Here is a 19,080-nt window from a genome sequence, read left to right as displayed (position 1 = left end):
GATCACGTTATTCGACATCTACCGGACATCGTTTTGGGTATGACGATGTGTGTCACATAACATAAAGTTTGACTAATTGTTTTGAATGTTTTTTTACCTGCTCCGATTACTAAATTATTGAATTCCAATTTTTAATAGTTCTACAGAAAATTAGATGATAAACTTCTTGCTGACTTCTAGCCCGTGTTTACCGTATGATCTACAGTGTTGTAATATTTACCGATCTTTGCACTTTTTGTTCAGCTTCTTGATTTTTATTGGAAAATTGTTCGGCCATGGCAGAGACTTTATTGTGACCAAGAACGTTACCCTCTTTAATCTTCTTGTCGATAAACTTGAGGGTATTGTCTAAATCAGCGTACTTACTATCCGAATCATTTGGGTCTCGTCCTTTTTTCTCCATCTTGATTTGTCGAGCTAAAAACTGAACGAAACATATAGACACCTGAACAGGATTTTTTAAACAGAATCAAATCAATTCACAAACAAACCTGCTCTCTGCTCCATTTTGGGACTCGTTCAACTTTTTGCTGACGAGCTCCGCGACCCATTTTATTTTCTTCAATTTTTTTCTCTATTTCCTTGACATTCCAATCACTTCTTTCTATTTTTCCTATGCATAGCAGAAAATACAGAGAAAAACTATATTGCTAATATTCAACATTTTGCGAGTGCTATTTTCCATTGAGAAACGCTCTAATTGACCAACCGTGACAAGCTTAATTATCCAAAACTTGTTTTGAATGTGTTTCTCAGAGTATTCATTTCACTACAATTTTACGATTGTCGCTGTGAAACGTTGCACATATGAGAATTTATTACCGGCATTGGTCACTTTTAGTTGTTAGCTTGCAAATGATGTTAACAGACAGAAAAAATAAATTGCATCATTCTTTTCAATGTAACAAAACGAAATATAACAACTTACCAATGGCGCGTAGAAGATCTCTAGGCTTTTTCTCGGTTGGTGCCGTACCTTTCAATTTGTCTTCAATATTTTTTATTCGACCAGAAAATTCTTCGTCAGCGGCACCTCGTTGTGGTCCACCTCCAACCTTTGGATCCCTATCCTAAGAATTATAATTTTCAATAAATATTACTATGTGACAAAATGTTTATAAAAATTTCATTGTTAAACACAAATTAGCATAAAAACAATGTTAAAATGCAAAATGTACGATAATGCACGTCAAAGGTTACAGAATACATTCAGCACAACAATTCATGGATCACATATGTACATTTGTTACGAATCCAGGTTTTCTCCAACTATACTAACTTTGCGATCAAATGGTGATAAATTAGACATTTCAAACTCGAAGGTTTCACTCTGATAATGATCTTCAACATTTTTAACAAAATTAATCCGAAACTTTTTAGTCAACATACAAGTCACTTGTCAAGTCTTGTTCAGTGCCGCATATTCAATATTATATGTTAATTTTAATTATCTTCAAGCGAAAATTGCAAGAAGGTAAATGTTCAAGTCAGCTAATAATGCAAAAGGTTAAAACTCTAACAACATCAACTGTTAAAACGCTTTTTTCACACGCTCTAAGGCTTACTGGATAAAGTATTTTCTGTTCTAGCTCTTTCACCCTATCTTTGAAATCGGGCGCTGTTTGTCGATAGAGAAATATAGAATAATCTTCAAACGGTTCATCCTTGTCTCGTTTAGCATTTGCCTGCAGCATCTGCATACTTTTATAGAACTGCTGATTCGCCATTTTTCTTAGGTATTGACGTTTCATCATACGCTCACTTCGATTCTTTTCTATATCTTCGAGTCTCTTCAATCTTTCCTCCTTTTCGTTCAAATATAAAAATGTATACTTAGATTTAGATTGCAAGTGTGTGGGTACAAAAATGTCTTCAAGTACACTTATAAAACTATAGTTTAAACCGATAGCTTCAGAATGATCAGTAAGGTTGGTAAAAACTGGAATTAGAACTTGGAAAATTAAACTGCCAAATCATAGACTATTTTTTTTCAGTTTGAGAAATTATCTACATAAGATATGGATAGTTTACCGTATTGCCATATACTTTTGTATGCAGAAAACTTGAAATGTCGAAGGAGGAAAAACCTCTTTGCATAGCATAGCAAAAAATGTTATCCCTACAAACCACTTACTGGATGAAGTTGAAATTTCAGACGATTCGTCTTAGTTGCACAGTGAATAAATCTCCAAAGGGGATTTTCAATTTGAACAGTAGTTTTTGATTTTAAAATTCAAGTATTTTATAGAATTACAGAACATACACCTTAATGTTACGGTGCAGTAAATTTGTAAGATTGTTTAAAACTAAATGGAGCTTCAAATGACGAATTTTTTTTCGTATTCAATCACACATTTTTTTTTTTACCTTGTTTAATTTCTCAAAGTATTATTTTTAAAGTGAAGGAGCTCCGCCCCCCCTAACCCAATCGGTGGGGGTTTCGCACCCTACACCTTCTCCAGGGTTTGTAGCCCTGGTCCCACACCCACACCCTAACTTCCGCCTACCTACATCCATGTACTACTAGTATGCGTTTCTTAGATATTCTCTTCGTTTCTTTTCTGTTCAAGTCAATAATGTGGATAGAGTTTGAGTTGGAAATAAAGTCCTATATGCAACACAGGAATAAAAGTCGATTATTCCCTTGTTGCATGACGTACTATTAAAAACTCGATATTTCCCTAATTTGCCACTGTAAACTATAATTGTTACCCCTGACGTTTAAGAATACGTTTGATAAAGAATTAAGTATGCACGTCAATCTAGGAAATTGATCACTTAACAGATTCTTACTGCACTTGAATAAATTATCATGTTTGTGGGTTCCGAAAAGACGAGTATAGTTTTACGCAAGTTTCAAAAATTACTGCAAAGATATGTTGCGCGCACTAAATGAGAAACTATTGACCCTACATGTTGTATGTGTGTGAAGCAGCACATTGTTGATACGATTAATTAGTATATAATGTCATCTCACCGTTGTTGCACCCATTTTGTCGGTACTTCGCCGTTTTCTGGATCGGCGACTTAGTGAGTCAACTTTCTTTTCTGTTGTTGACTGTCCATACTCGTTGCCATGCCGAGAACGTGAATGTCTTGTACGAGAAGTACCATCTTGTTTAGTAATACGACCCAATAGCTGTGCTCTTTGTTCCGGAGTTAGTTGTTTCAATTGTTTTGTGAAAGTTGGCCTATCCTCGGTTTCAGGTTCCTGAAGAAAACGACGTTCACAATTTTGATTACGCTATTACAACTCACGGTATTGTAAATAATGCAAATATATGTGGGATCGGAAGTCTGAACTTGTTGACTAGTGCAAGTGACGGAATCATATGTGAGGTACGTAGCTAAAACAGTAGTTCAGTTACACTCTGGTGCCACCTGAAAACATGTAGCTGGTAAAGAAGGGTTCAAAGTTGTATATTAGACCGTAGACTATTCGATTTGGCCGCAACGGTTATAGTAGTTTTTGTGTAATTTTATAGTTCTCAATATACTGGCGAAAATATTGGGTTCGACTCTTGATTCAGTCAAATAAACAGCAAATCCATACGGTATTTTTCGGTACAGATTTATTCTCTGTAATATAGGATGCAACTGAATCAAATCGATAGACTGTTTCTCAATTGCTATCAGTTGTTATGGTCCAATGTATATTCTAAGACAATCTTATAAATTGTGCGTGTAAGGTTCAGTTTGAAAAGGACAGAATCTCAGTCAAGAGTGCAAGTATGACACGGTGATTACGTCTTAACGAGGCTTATATTTAGACCTAACTGTATGCAAATAAGAGTTTTGAATATGGGAACTCTTATTGTTAGAAAAAAAATTAACTTTTCTCACAGACCAACTAGTAACTAATATTACTAAAACTTATAGTTGCTTATCTAAAATGTCTTGCATATTTCAAGGAAATAGCAATATAAAGAAAAAAACGGACAATAACACATAAACAAAAAACAGAGGCAATTGAGAATCAGTGTATAAACTTACCAACTTTGGATGCTTAATGTGTGGAATTTCACCCCGAAATGTTTCATATATTTGAGTGAGATATGAAAACATATCTAATTTGTCAGGCACATCGCAGGAGGCAATTTCGTCCGCAGTCATTACCTGCATGAGAAAGATAATATTCATATAACATATAGCAAAAAAAAAATAATTAATGAACCGTCACTTTTATAAAAGGTATGTCATTTATTCAAAGAAAAATCAACAAATTTTGCAACTAAAGAGGTAGAGATCCGAAAAAAACGAGATCTAGGCAAAGGAAGACAAAATTCTTTATATTTTAGTTCTCGAAAACGGATTAAACGACTCTTGAATGTATGTACAATCTGCAATTGTTTACTACTTACCGGCGAAATGCCCAGCTCCTTTTCCAGTATATCGAATGCGAGTTGATTATTTTTTTCAACATCTTCAGATTTTAAAGAATGAAAATCTATCAGATCAGGCCTGTATCTATGAATTATTGCACAGATAGCCAAACCATCTTTGAACGACGAACTCATATCAGCTATGTGCACCGTGTTATAGAGAGCCACTTGTTTGCGCAACCAATGAAGAAGTACGTCTGGATGGACCTGAGAGTCTGTTCCAAGATCTACGTTAGAAATGTAATTTCTATTTCTTTGAGATGATAATCAAAGAGATATTAGAAAAAAAGATTCACACTCAAATTGTATACTTGTTAAAATTTGGTTCATTTTAGCCACATTGTTATTGGAACTATTCATGCAGTCACTTGACATTTGTTTAAAAAGGAAAAAAAAAACCAAATATACTCAGAACACAAGAAATCTTATGCTCTGACGATCGCAGGCAGATGCGTTTCCAGTTAATTCATTAAAAAATTCATAATTCATAATCATTCATTGCGAAACTGAAATTTCATCAATGTAGGCATACTGCGTGCAGGGATATCTTTGTCTGAAGTTGAATATTATTTTCTTTACCCCTACGGCGTCGCTTTTTGGGAATATCTACAGCTGGTTGCATGGAAGGTTGTTCGATGTTATCTGGATCATCCGTATCCAAGAGGCCACGCACTTGAATCGGTGTGACCAGCCGAGGGTTCAAGTTTGGGTACCTTGAAAAACAGAAAGATTATACATTTACAAAATGTGTCATCGTTATACTGTTTAAAGAGTATGTTCACCATATTTTTTGTTCATAGACCAGTCAGAGTAACTACAGTCTCTGATTCTTACAAAATTCGAAAGCAACTTTAAGGTCTTTACTTTTAAAAGTTGAATAAAATTGTAGTGCCAAAATATACTTAAAAATATCATCTTATTGTATAGTTATATCAGAAATGCATGAGTGCCTCTCCCAAACTTTTTCAGTCACCTGTTCCGTTATTTTTGAATATCTCAATTACTATTAGTTGAAGTGTTTTGTTTTCTCTTTTTTCAGAATTCTATCCACATTGACGTCAAAAGTTCCCCTGGAATTAAAATCTAAAACCGGGCAGCTTGCGAAGCATGCGTTTTATGAGTTTGAAGTTAGTAGCGTTAATATAGTGACACATTATAATATTTATAACAAAAGCTTACAATTTTGCTACATCGGAATATCTTGAGGAGATTTGGGTTTGCAAAATATGGGTAGGTACATTTAGCATTATTACGATTTATTCGATTTTAGACAGTGCTCAAGTTGTGAAATAACGATTTTCACTAAAAATGCACTGTAATATCAACGTGATGAACTTTAACCTCGTATTGTTATCGTTATCTTTTCTTTACTTTGAGCAAACACATTATACTGTACAGATATTTTAAATCAACACTAACAAGTGTTTGTATTCAATACTGCAAATAAAACATGTTCACTGCTAAGAAATGTAAACTTATGGTTATTACAAACAATGGGACTAGCAGACCTTGTGTGGGGATCCAACGTGTATGCAGCATAATCTCGATTGAGATTTTCTGGTGTCGTTTGCCCAAGAAGTCTGTAAATAGATTCCCGCTCGGCTAACACTTCCAACGGAGTCATGGTACTCCATCCTTTGATGGCCCAACAAGCATCTAAGGAACTAAGAAATCCTCGAGCACACCCAGATCCTGTTGGCCAAAATGGCTACAAAAAAACAAACAAGTAAGTTCATATTTCGATTACAGTTAAAAAACGTTGTCTATGAAAAACAATACATTTTAAGTGAACTTGAAATTAACAGCTTATATTAATTGCAAGTAATTACTAAATATGATACTAATGTATATAAGTCGAAGCAATTGCAAATTCTCAGAAATTGTTCCAGACTAGAAAATTAGATTGTACTCTCATTATTTTCATTTCATTATTGCAGATTTTGCTTGGTAAAAAAAATAGTTTGATAATAGTCAAAGTATGATTTTTCTACGTTCGCCAGACATTTATTTACATATATGTCCTTAATTGTATTTATTGGAATAATGTAAAAAAGTGAACTTACCTCCAACAAGCTGTCCCCGACCAAAATCATGAGCAATCGATGACCTTTTTGCTCCAACACTCTACTCGCATTTTCAGCAGCGTACATTGACGTGAAATCGAACATGGCTACATCTGGCTGGCCGTAATGATTAACAGCAAATTCCATATTAGTCATTTGATACTCAGTCGAAAATTCCGCAGCTTCGGTCGCATACTGCATCAATGCTTCTCGATTAACGTTCTCCATTGCAAGAAGCTTGGCAGTGTCTGCATGATCCTGTCACACAAGATGTCATAAGTGTTTAAAAATATTAATGGAGAAATTGGGGTTCAAAACTACACTTATAAAACAAATGTACCTGAAGGATGACACCTTTGTCAATAAGGCTGTGTTTTTTGGCAGTCATAACAAAATAATGGGTGTCGTCTTTGTAGTAAACAATATTTTCTAGATCAATACCCGTCACTTGATACAATTCCTTGAAAAATTTTTGATTGAAAATAAATGCAACGCCACTAATTTCTTCAACTCGTGCCTCGGCTTCAGTTTTTTTATTTATAAAATTAGCAGTTATTGCAATAGCTAGCTTTCCCCTAAATTCCTTTCTCTTGAAACCTTCTAAAGTGTTCCTTTTACCATCTGCACCCAGTAAAACGTTAAACTCATACTGAGATACTGGATGGTCGGCTGGTGAAGTCTTTGCTCTCCAACCGATTTCTGTAATCAAATACACAAATTAGAGAGTATTAAATATAAAAAGAACATATTTATTGTTTCAATCACATATTGCGCAAGCCTGTTCAATTTTAACTGACTAAACATTCAGTAAAAATTCGTAAGGTATCTAAATCAACTCATTACATACATTTTTGTTTCTACATTCGAATATTTTTATAATAATAACTCATTCTGATTGTAAGTTGTGAATTCATATCAAGTCTCACAAGTGGGAGAAAGATTTCTATTACAAAATGATATATTCATGCGCTCGCTTTTCATTCACAATGTATTAAGAATCTCCAAAAGGCCTTTAAGGGCAAGAAATTTGTGCCAAAGAAAATATATTATTGATCTGTAGGAACTATTCAAATCTAAATCTGTTGCAAACTCCATTATAAAATTTGCTCAATTGAAAAATCTGACATCAAATAGTCCTCATGGATACAAAGAAGATATTTTTGCATAGACGTTTTGGAATTTTTGGACATAAATCTACGATTCTTGTAAGTTATTTGCCACTTTGCTGCAATTGATAAAGTTTTTGTATTTTGGGTTTTTTTTTTCTTTTGATGTAGAAATTACATTGGTCTTGTAGAAAAATTTTATCCCATCAAATACTTGTGGGCCAGCGTGTTTGCTAGCATGAATAATTTATGCAAGCAGACTAGAAAGTAACATTCCCGCATGTGCTATTTCTAAAATGATCGAATATTTTTTCAATAAGATTTATGAGTTTTAAAATTGGGAATAAATCGAGCCAATGTGTCCTAAGAAATATGCAACAGAAGTTGATTTTTTCAATACTAATTCATGTCAACAAGAATCTTTCCGTTCGCAGTTATTTCTGTTAAGCCCACGTGTGATGAATCATATTTGCCAGCCATATTTGGTCACTCTCCTTCAAACTAGCTCTCAAATTTCGATTCCGCGATTTGGTAGATATTTTATTGAAATATCAAGGATTCATAATATTTGGATAATCATTCATCGAACAGAAGGAGCAAAATTTTCTTTTACTAAAACGCTCGTTGGCGCCTCACTCTAATCAGCTTGAAAATTAAATCCGTTATTTCTATCCGGAAATTCAAGGCAGCATGAAACACGGACTGAAGCCTACGTGGGAAGACACTGAGTCATTAAAATAAAAATCGCATGTAAATCTGTCCAGTAGTTTTGGAGCCTTATTAAAGCAGGCAGAGATGGAAAGATAATATAAAAAGGCTTGTAACTTTTTTTTCAGTCATACACCAGTAAGTGAACTCTACTAGTAAATGGCCAATCTAATACAATAATTGAAGCAAATTGTGTCGATTGGTGAAAATTCTGTGAGTCTTGAAGCTTTCATCCACTCATGTGTTTTACCATAGAAAAACGGTCGTCGGTTCAAATATGTATTAAAATTTTTCAATCTATCGAAAATCATTACTTACTGCTTTCCTCCTGATTCTCAGGAGGCGGCACCAATGCATCAAAGCTGACATTTTCATGGAATTCAACGCCAAGTACTAAGGCAACTTTAAGCAGAATACATTGTAGTTGTCTAATACTTATATGATCTATGGCTCCGGCACAAAATTTTCCAAAAAATTTCTTTGCGCCTAAACTGCGAAGATCTTGAATGACAAATGGCCAGAGATGAAGAACGTTATTTCTGGTTACTCGATCTCGTTTCTCCACAACAACTACTTTTGCTCCTAACAGTTGTGCCTCTATGGCTGACCGCAAGCCGCACGGCCCACCTCCAATAATCAAAACCTGTAATAAAAAAGAAAACGTTCTAATTTTATAAGATAAGAACAACGAAAAGATTGTATTAACTTATGAGGATTTCCTTTACTACTTCAGGATGTACTCGTACATAAAAACTCGTCAATATTCTAGAGGTCAACAGTCGAATACTATCGATGAGAGATGGTGGGAGTTGCCAACTGAATTTTGGAAAGAGACTTTACGTGGCTGTATTTCAGTAGTGCGAATGTAAACAAAATGATGACTGTACAATAAATTAAGCAGGTTTGTCACTAGCAATGAAGTGAGATATGGTTACTATTAATGGAAACATTTGAAACATAATCCAACTTAGAAATATCATCTTAGTCAGGGATATTCACAACTAGTGCCATTGTTATTTAACAATTGTTATAAATGATTAAATAACTTACCCTTGTATTCGGACATGCCTTTCCTCTGTTGTAGCATTTGTGGCTGGCACGTTGATCGAACTTCTTCCATAAAGCCTGCGCTTTCCATGATCTTAACTTAGACTTTAACTTTGGATAGAATTGATTGAAAGTATTTGGTTTAAGTTTCAATAAATCGCAGAGATGACGAAAATGGCCAAGAATTGATTTTAAGGTAGAAGCATTACAGAATTGATCAAACACTTCACTAGCTAAAGCAACTTCAGGCGAGGCTATTTGCTTTCGACCCAATTGATGCTCCATTATCTATCCATCCAGTTTCCTTATTTCTTGAGTGGTTTATGTGAAACCTGAAGTTGCTACTTCGTCATCGCCTGTAACAAAAAAGAACCGAGTTAAAAAATATAATAAAAGGTAAAGATTATATTGCTTTGTCGAGCTTATCTACAAACATTTTAAACTGTCTAAAGCTTAACAGCACTTCAAATTGTTACATAGTACGTATCTTCCAACCAACTAAGTTCTAGAGTGAAAATAGCATGAAAAAAAACTGCAGTTGATAGAAATGTCACGGCAGGCTGAACCCTATTGGCATCTACGGCATTTATTTCCTCATTACATATGGAGCGTAAATATACGGATTGACAGTGAACGTGGTATGTTGTTCTACGCAGGTAAGATTGCAGACGATATATTTGGAGCAAGAGTAGCAACGATGCCTAGCTTTTTTTTTTAATCCAGCCAACATAAATAGAGAATTTGATCTTTTTTCTTGGTGACACCAGTTACAGCTATTTACGGCTACTCAAAAGGGTAGCTCAAAATACACGTGCACCGTTCAATTATAGAATTTTCATTCTGTGTTAAGAAGACAACAAGTATCTCATTCGAAAAGTATTTTATTTCATACATGTCACACTTTGGCAATTTTTTCTTACATTTTCACCACGAGCTCTACTCATTATATTACTTTTTTATAATGTTTTTGCCAAGTTTGGCCAGCCACAAGTCTATTCTCTTGTAAATTTATCGGAACGTATCTTCAATGTTTAAAAAAACGGGTAATATATTTCAGTTTGGTCAAAGTGGAATTTCGAAACACTTTTAAATGGTAGTGAATCCTCACCCGTCTCCATTTTTTTAAGCAAATTTTGTTTCTTGTAATCCTAGAGCTATTTAGATTTTTCGAACCCAGGATTTTTCAAAAATTTCGAATACAAAAATCACTTTACTTCTTCATAAAATGTTTAATCGGTACCAAAATGTCGTAGATGAAAAAAAAATTGTTCTCAATCAATCAGTATATAAACGTTCTTTGAAATGAAAATATTAAAATTTTTCTCATGTGCTGGAAATATGGTGAACATTCGCTCGAACAAGTCGAAACTTTATATTTAAAAAAAAAAAAGAAAGAAATACGCCGGTATCAATTTTGATCCGATCTTTTATTCGCGATTTCGCATCGGTACACAAAAATATCACGATCACGCTAAAGGTTTACATGAAATGCATCGTATTAACATATGTTATAAATATCGAACTACCCTACTATTCTTACGATTAATATATTTCTGTAAATATTTCTTTCTATCCAAGCATTGACATGTTTCCAATTTTAAGCATCGTTTCATAAAGAATTTCTTTGCTATACTTCGTAACTACACTACACTCTCAAAGGTAATGGAAAAACTAGAATAACCCAAGTGTGGTGTGGGATATTAGTTCAGCTATTCTAGACGGAGCGTGACGTGAATTCATTAACGAAGAGATCTGCAGCGTCAGTAAGAATGAAAATATAAAAAAAAGGTAGAGTTGCGCGTGCTGATTACTAATAAAGAATTATCATCGTAGGCGAGTAAAGCCGAATGGAATATGCCGAATGAAATTTAAAATTTGAACGGTACATGTCTTCAGGAATTGTGCCATCGTGCGCAAAGAATATCGGTCAACGTATTTCCGTCACGAAGTGTTTCAATCCAACAAAGAGGGTTGCGGGACAACTTCACGTCGGTCACGGACTAGAACCTAGACTCGAGGTTGTATCGATTTGCATCATGAAATTTTACAAAAAATTATCAATTCATTGCATAGACATTGTTTTATTAATTACCTTTATATCGCAATCAGGTTATTTTATGTAGCTGATCAATTTATTCGATTGATTGGAACTAGTCCGTCAATCTAAATCTATAGTCCGGTATTGAAGAGCCGCTCGGATCCAAGCGCCGAAAATAGTATTTCGCGCAATTGGCCAATTATCCAATTAGTCACGGTGCAATCTTGGATGGTCTTTTATTTCAAATCGAAACCGTTCCGTGAACAATTTGTTGACGTAAAACTACAATTAAATTCTTATACGCTTCAGATTTTGACGCATGAGAAGAAGCGATAAAACTTTTCTCCAATTATGAACAGACTGTACAATAGCGGCTGCCAAAAAATGTGCCATTGACCACTATAATCACCCTAAAATATATAGTTATCTATGCTTGTACCACACTCCCTTGTAAATAAAACAGTATTTATGCGGTCAGTTACTGTAACAACATCCCATTGGACTATGACGTCGTAGTAACGATAACAAAATAAAATTTAACATCAGTTTCAAAAGCCGTGAATAACCGTGTTAAGAAAAACTAAACATACCGTGCAACTCGTAGCGATTGCAATAAAACTTGTACGGGTATGAAAATCAAGTGTAAATGTATCCAATCGAAACACCGAGTCCGTCTATAAAATTAACCCCCGGAGTTTGTCTGTACAATTTTTGTTTTTGTGTGTTATAAATAAAGATATCAATATTCAATTGTACATAGGGTACATAAGAGTAATAAATAATTTGAAGTGGTTGTCTTGCAATTGAACGTGTGATTATTCATCCTTCGTATGCGGGGGGATTAAGCCTGTGACGCGATGCCAACTTCGCAACATTGAATTGCTCAACACATATTATTCCTTAACATGTTTTGCACTGTATTTTGGGCCTCACTTGTCACATCCCTTCCTCCTTTGTTCCTCTGTAATTTTTCATTCTTTATTGAGTAATTAAATTTTCATCTATAGGTGGGCAAATTTTTTGATGATTTCAATCCGAGACCTGAATGCGGCAAAACAATTCTCAAACCTAATACATCGTACAATTTGAATAACTTTTACATCGGAGACATTTCAGACATTTCAGTCAGTTTCTTGACATGATCGAAACTCTTGTAGATATATTTCGTTTTTGATTTTCCGTTATGACGGTGCCAATTTAAGTAACGGAGCTGGATTCCCACGCTATGAAACACATCCAGGCGCAAAATTTTGCTACTCGCGTCATTCAATCGAGCCGGAAACATTCTAGATTTTTTTCATCGGAAAAGCGAGTGAACGCAACTTTTAAATGAATTTGAGCATGTATGTGCCTTAATTTAGAATTTTTTCAAGCGTATTCTAGTCGGCGTATCCTTGAAAAATCACCATGTTGAATTTAGTAACGTTATCTTAACGATTCAAGGTAAGGAAAAGCCATTACTTCGCGATTTGAGAATTATTTGAAATTCAATAAACCGTAACAAAACAAAACATAGTCTGATATAAAAATACGAAAATAGTGATTTCTTCCAATGATTCGTAACGATAACGTTACTAACTCTAATCTCGTGAAAAATCAGTCGTTATCTGAACAATTAAAAAACAAACTAATCCATCTCAAAAGACCTTTATGTGCAATTGCAAAGTTCTTTCTTAATCCATTATGAGCTTCAAAATTTTTAAAAGATTTTTATTTGTTTTGAAGGAATTTGCAAATTCCGAAGCAGTCCAGAAATCTCGTTGATGCATTTTTTCAATTAAATATAAATCGCGCATTCTCAACTGGGATATTCACAGTATACAGATTGGTTAAAAATTCAAGAATCGAATTTAGAGTTGAACCATCGAACAGGAACTCAAGATTTCGTATTTTTGCGATACGTTCCTTCAATTTTATCTACAAAAATTCAAGAGACATGCGTAGAAAATATTTGAATATTTACAAGCAAAAGATGGAGATAAAAAACTAGAAAAACTCTTGAATTGAGGGAACGGAAAAATGAGAGAAAATAATTGGACAAATTTTATATGATCGGGGTCAGTCAGAGATTCGGTGATTTGGCATGGAATGCCCCATCGGTATACAAACATACAGAGACATGGGATGACTGTGTTTCTATAAATACGGATAAGTGTGGGCGATGAGATGCAACGCGCAAGAATTAGAGCAGTTCTCACACAACCAATCCGTTCACCGGTGTGGGCAGCAAATAACGGATCTGAAATGTTCTCAGTTTAACAGAAGATAATCGTAAAAATGATGTACGAAAACCGTCGTTTCGGCAAAGGAATTCAACGAAATATAAAAACAGATAAAATATCGAGAGCTAAGCATAACAAACATTTTCTACACATGATGAAGCTGATATAAAATAATTTATTCGAGGCGAACGATTGAATTCGTCGTCATGTTTCACACCGTATATATAATTTACGCCCTAATTCAGTCCATAACGGTTATGACAAATTGTAGAAATACGCATGTATGTATGTACAATTCATGACAGGTTTTTATGCGCAGGTTACACCGTAAGTAGAAAATCTCTAAAACTTTCCCGATTCTTTCATCTCACTCACAATCAGAGAAAAGAAATAGAGGCGACTTTTTCACGTGGCTGAAGTTAGTAACGTTAGCGCAAGGAAACATTGGGGGAAAAAATCACTATTTTGCAATTTTGTAGTGATTTTGAAGTGGCTAAATTTAGAAAATATCAATAACTTTTGCCTTGTTATAATTTATTGTATTTTAGAGATTCCTAAAATTACGAAATAACGGAATTCCCGAAATACGAATCATTATAATAAAGTTACTAACTTCAGTCTCATACTTTTTCCCCGATTCAAAACTGATCAGATTTTCAGCTGAAAAATTTTTGACGAGTTCTTTAGTAAAATAAAAAATCTATTCTCCGAAAATGGGTTGTACAATTGAGACGTAATTTGGTATGTTAGTCTGGCCCCATTTATCTTAGAACAACCGCGATTTCGAGTAAAATCAGCCCTCTCTGTGTTATTGGTAAAAATAAATTCGCCCGCGATTTTCATTTGAAAATAACGAGACCAGCGGAAAGTTCCACGAATGATTTTCTTAGGTCTGCATCGAACTAGTAGATCAAATGACCTTAAAAAATAATAATTATCACATAACTCACGACATTCTTTGAATTCGCACTAAATTCTTCACAAAGATTTTTGTTTCTTTCTACTATGCATTCGATCGATGGTTTGACAAATAATTTGTGAACAATGTGATTTCTCAGAACTACGAATGTATAAACAGGATGTCGCAATGAATAAAAAGACTCGAATATTATCATAGTTCTTGGACTCTACCACCATGTAAAGGATCAGGTGCACATGTTGCAAGGGAGATTGTTTTATAACGGGTTAAACTTTAGTTGATCTGTATATATCGTCTTGCATTGCAGCAAATATTGGGAATAATACTTCTTTGTTCATTCACTTGTGTTCGTTTGTGATACATGTATAAAACCAATGTGGGCCTTTGTTGTAAAGTAACGTACGATAAACCATTCTTGCACTTCCTATTAATATAGTTTTATTTACAGTTTTTTATAGAGGATACTATTCATAAGAATTATAAAAGTCATGTGGATCATGTGTCTTGCAATAGTAGTATAGTTGAAACAATCGTTCGATTTATTCAATGTACTTGAAGTTTGATCAATACAATAACGAGCCATGATTTCAAAATTTTGTTCTCTCAAAAATAGGATCTTGATAGTTTTCTGAGCAGTAGATATTTTACATGGTGTTGTAAATACGATGTACACAGTTAATTTCGTTAAGAAAAAGATTTTGAGCTATCAGACGATGGCCTACAAATACAAAATTTGTTATCTAGATCTTGTTTAGCATTGTGATTATTAAAAGAATAATTATATACAAAATAGTGATGTTAAAAAGATTCTATCTTTGATTATTAGTACAAGGAAATGTTTTTTCTACTGTTGGAAAGCAATGAGGCAAACACAGATTTTCTGAAATTGCTGATAATGAAGTTAAGAGTATTTTATCAATAAACAAACATTTATTTCTACAAATCTACTTTCATTGGTCATCATTTGTGTCTTTCGAACTTGTCCGATAACATTTATTCATGTTTGAACTTTGTTAACTATAAACATTGTGATCTTCCCTACACTTTACCAACCGACGTTGGTAACAATGAAAAACCAAATGCAAACAGACTCCAATTCCAGTGATATGAAAATAACGAGTGTTGTAAAACTGAGCAAATTTTTTCACGGTACACAGCAAAAGTCAGCACCTGTGAATCTGTACTTTGAATTATTTTCATTTTGAATTTTTAGGTGAGTAATAAATGAACTGTATTTGAATATCTTACTCATCTACCTGTATAATTTATCATTTACTTTTAGTCACTTTGTATCTCTATCAAAGTAGATGGTATTTGCGTTGTTGCCATTATGAAGGTAAGTAAATAAACCTTATCAATCCGAACGTTATCTCTCTGTGAAAGTAAGCTACGTAACCGGATTATCACTGCTAGCAACTATCGTTTTTGTCTTGAAAAATAAATGAACAATTATACAAAATGATATGACCTGTCAATGTTTACATAAACTTACAAGCCTGTCGGAGAAAATATGACACTACGCGAATCTAGTGTTATTGGTAAATATGCATTTAAGTAATTAGTGTACACTGGTACCTGCATGCGTTCTTTGCGAATTACACAACAAAGTACAAGACACGTGATGATTCATCATCCATTAAAATTATTTAGTACTGATTGCAGGAGAGATAATACCTGTAGTCATTTATCGCACCATGTATCAGCCAATTGACAAGGTTCACGCAATCGGGGTAAGTAAAGAGTGAAAAAACGTAAGAATACCCGAAATAGCCAACTGGAACTGTCAATTACCACATAAATGTTGAAAAGAACAGCCCCCGTCGCCCACTGAGGACCTACCGCCGTGATAACGGTATTTATCGTGGCGAAAATCTCGGTGTGTAAAAACATGCGGAATATTATAGGTGAATGAAATTCCTGTCAGATTAAAAATCATGTATATGACGACGCGATATTTGACGTGACAGAGCTTTCTAAACAGTTTTTTCTCCACAAAATCCAAACGTTCACCGAGGCGACGAACGAGATGAAGACTGAGGCATGCAAGGAGCAGGGCAGAAGAATAAAGAGTATATGTATCAGGTGTGTATGAATGTGTGTATATACATACGTTTGATTAAAGCCTTTGGACTAGATCCAAGTAGCTTCAGAGCGCTATGTGAAAGGCTTCGGACCAATCAAACTCGTGGTTTGAGAAGAAAGCAGGCTGATAGTAGTCTGCTAGTTAGCTCGGAATCTGAATCGAGCAAGCCTTATGCGCTCGGATGTATCCAACGAACTTCACGGGATACGTGTAAGAATGCAAACGTCGTGGGGGAACAAACGTCGGTCAAAAGCAGAGAAAAATAAAAGGAGAGTTTAAAAAAAATTATAGTAATGGACAATGTAATCGTAAATGTAAACTCACATTCCATTAAAGGGAAACGATAGTATCCGGTGTTGTAAAGTACTTAACAGGTTTCTATTTACGAACACACTACAACTCACTCCGGATCACTAATCACATAATTTCAATGACACTGTGCCGCCCGATCCACCACCCGTCTACCATTAGGTTTCTACTCGACTGAAGAGAGCAGAGACGTCCAGTGAGACGTCTACCAAAACGTCCAGCTGAAACTGAGCTCTTTAGGTGAGCTGAAGTTGGTTACTGGTGGTGTGCTGGGTTGAGTTCCCTAACCCTACACCAGAGGTGCGTAATTCAACTCGCTATCTCTCTCGCACGCACTGTATTCCATCAGTTATGTTTACACCCACGGTTTAGACCAGTGGTTCACAAAGAACGTATTTCGTAATGCTGGCATGGTCATTGGTCAACTGACATACCGACGTCAATTTCTTATTCTTTTCTATCTGGCGCCTTAAATAAACCCCGTTGTTACGGTAATGCAGGGTATGGACACTCGGTACTCCCCTCACTCGTTATTCGTAAGATCGGGACCAAAGCGATATCGCAACAATGGGGCAAAAGTATAGAGCATAACATTTTTTTCCGTGCCATTCTTGATTTGACAGAGGTCGTCACCACAAATACTGTATTACCAGCTACTTCCGTGATAATATAAAACTAGTTTTAAAACACTCGCTCGCTAAAGCTTGTTCGGGGTCGGACGCCTAGTGTAACTAGTTTTTGTGCTCGTGCGCTCGCTTTACTCTTTGTCAGTGTTTTACCAGATGACATAGTTGTCGGGGAGACTGGGGCACGATGACTCCCCAGAAACTTCCGGTTTTTGCTTCACAAGCCGTGTTCGAAAATTGACTGACAGTATTGTCAGCAATCTTTCATCTCTTTTGCGCTTCCAAGTTCGTGGATAGTTCTGACTCTGTCTTAGGGAATTTTCGGTACTGTCAGTCAATTTTCGAACACGGCCTTTATGAACAGCGCTGCTGCTGCGTCAATTACTAGACAAATGTTAGTAATATCTAGTAAGTTACTAAACTGCTGCTGCTTTTTGCTGCCCATGAAATCCCAGCTTTACCGAAAGCACTTGGGGACTCGAGGAGTGTGTTCGAAAATTGACTGACAGTACTGTCAGTACTGAAAATATTATAGTCCAAGTGACCTATACTGTAGATTTTCAGTACTGACAGTACTTTCAGTCAATTTCCGAACACGCCCAATATGTGTGTAAAACCGCCGTACGGTAGGCAACTCAACTGACAGAAAAGAGTCACGAATGTTAAGCTAGACAAGTCTGCCGTGGATAGTTTGTGTTTTGACCACGAATTTGAGGTAGCGCGTGGGTTGTGCGGCCGAGTCATTCCGAGTCGGCCGAGCGATTCCGAGCAGTTCCAAGAATAGCCTAGCACGAGTTTAGAGGTGCCTCGGCGTCGGGCGACCGCTCCCTCCATCTACAGTGGACAGAAATCGTATGGGGGCTGGTAGCGAGCAAGTGAAGTGAGTGTGAGTCGAGAGTGTGGATCAAATAATGTCTCTAGAGACTCGATCAAGTTCGGCTCTTTTCAAGAGGGCCGAACAGTTAAAGCGTTGGGAAACGTCGGAAACAAATCGCGAACCACCCCACCCAAGGCAGATTGATCGTAAGATTAAATTCTCCGCGGACTGTGTGTATTTAGCAGCATGTGCAGCGGGCGACAAGGAGGAGGTGATTCGTTTGTTGCAGAAGGGGGCCGACATCAACACCGGGAACGTAGATGGATTGACAGCCCTCCACCAGGTAATCCGAACCCTGCTCGCCTCCCTTCTTTTCGCCTCCCGTCGCCGTTTCTCGATTTCGGTTCCTGCGGCACAGGAGAATCGTCTATTTAAACCCGGTCAGTCGAGATACTGACGGGTTGGTATATCGTCCCGAGAAAGACGTATGTGTGTCTAAGATGGCCGCGGTTTACTCCAGCTGTCTCCTTAATCGCAAACAACGGCGTTCCGCTTACGTGGATTTCCCTCAATGGAGCCAGATTTCATTCCTCCCTCGACCATCGTTCGTATAACTCAACGATTACCTCGTCCGCTCCGATACTGAGCCTGTTAAATTTAGGAATTCCTTCGAGTGGTCGCCACTGGCACGGTTCGCACACTGAATCCCCCTCCCCCCACCCACCCGCAATCCCTTACTTGCTGTTCACATGTGTGTCTC

The 19,080-nt window shown here is 36.0% G+C and overlaps 2 protein-coding genes across 17 annotated transcripts in view; one reads left to right on the top strand and one right to left on the bottom strand.

The window, feature by feature from the left end:
• Mical (Molecule interacting with CasL) overlaps nt 1–17,118 on the bottom strand; it is a 40,609-nt gene extending 23,491 nt beyond the window's left edge. For 3 of the 11 annotated variants that reach the window (XM_069133247.1, XM_046612058.2, XM_046612066.2), the window contains exons 1-14: nt 16,893–17,116; nt 9,310–9,662; nt 8,578–8,902; nt 6,786–7,144; nt 6,446–6,703; nt 5,891–6,090; nt 4,962–5,095; nt 4,362–4,609; nt 3,994–4,116; nt 2,978–3,211; nt 1,566–1,805; nt 929–1,070; nt 492–613; nt 221–424 (exon numbers count right to left, since the gene is read on the bottom strand). In XM_069133247.1, coding sequence (XP_068989348.1) covers nt 221–424; nt 492–613; nt 929–1,070; nt 1,566–1,805; nt 2,978–3,211; nt 3,994–4,116; nt 4,362–4,609; nt 4,962–5,095; nt 5,891–6,090; nt 6,446–6,703; nt 6,786–7,144; nt 8,578–8,902; nt 9,310–9,591 — 2,871 coding nt within the window. In that variant the 5' untranslated portion in view covers nt 9,592–9,662; nt 16,893–17,116. Of the gene's footprint in view, nt 1–220; nt 425–491; nt 614–928; nt 1,071–1,565; nt 1,806–2,977; nt 3,212–3,993; nt 4,117–4,361; nt 4,610–4,961; nt 5,096–5,890; nt 6,091–6,445; nt 6,704–6,785; nt 7,145–8,577; nt 8,903–9,309; nt 9,663–16,159; nt 16,256–16,276; nt 16,510–16,595; nt 16,764–16,892 lie in introns of those variants that run through there. The other 8 variants (XM_069133241.1, XM_069133240.1, XM_069133244.1 and 5 more) reach the window with 8 other exon arrangements.
• Nucleotides 17,119–18,260: 1,142 nt separating this feature from the next.
• The window catches only part of Mbs (Myosin binding subunit), a 49,241-nt gene continuing 48,421 nt past the window's right edge, over nt 18,261–19,080 (top strand). For all 6 annotated transcript variants that reach the window (XM_046612073.2, XM_046612072.2, XM_046612071.2 and 3 more), the window contains exon 1: nt 18,261–18,663. In XM_046612073.2, the coding sequence (XP_046468029.1) occupies nt 18,415–18,663 (249 nt within the window). In that variant the 5' untranslated portion in view covers nt 18,261–18,414. The remainder of the gene's footprint in view (nt 18,664–19,080) is intronic.

Source organism: Neodiprion pinetum, chromosome 2 (assembly GCF_021155775.2).
Source record: "Neodiprion pinetum isolate iyNeoPine1 chromosome 2, iyNeoPine1.2, whole genome shotgun sequence".
Taxonomy (NCBI): domain Eukaryota; kingdom Metazoa; phylum Arthropoda; class Insecta; order Hymenoptera; family Diprionidae; genus Neodiprion; species Neodiprion pinetum.
Note: the sequence above shows the minus strand (reverse complement) of the source record. Positions and strands in the feature narration are given on the sequence as shown.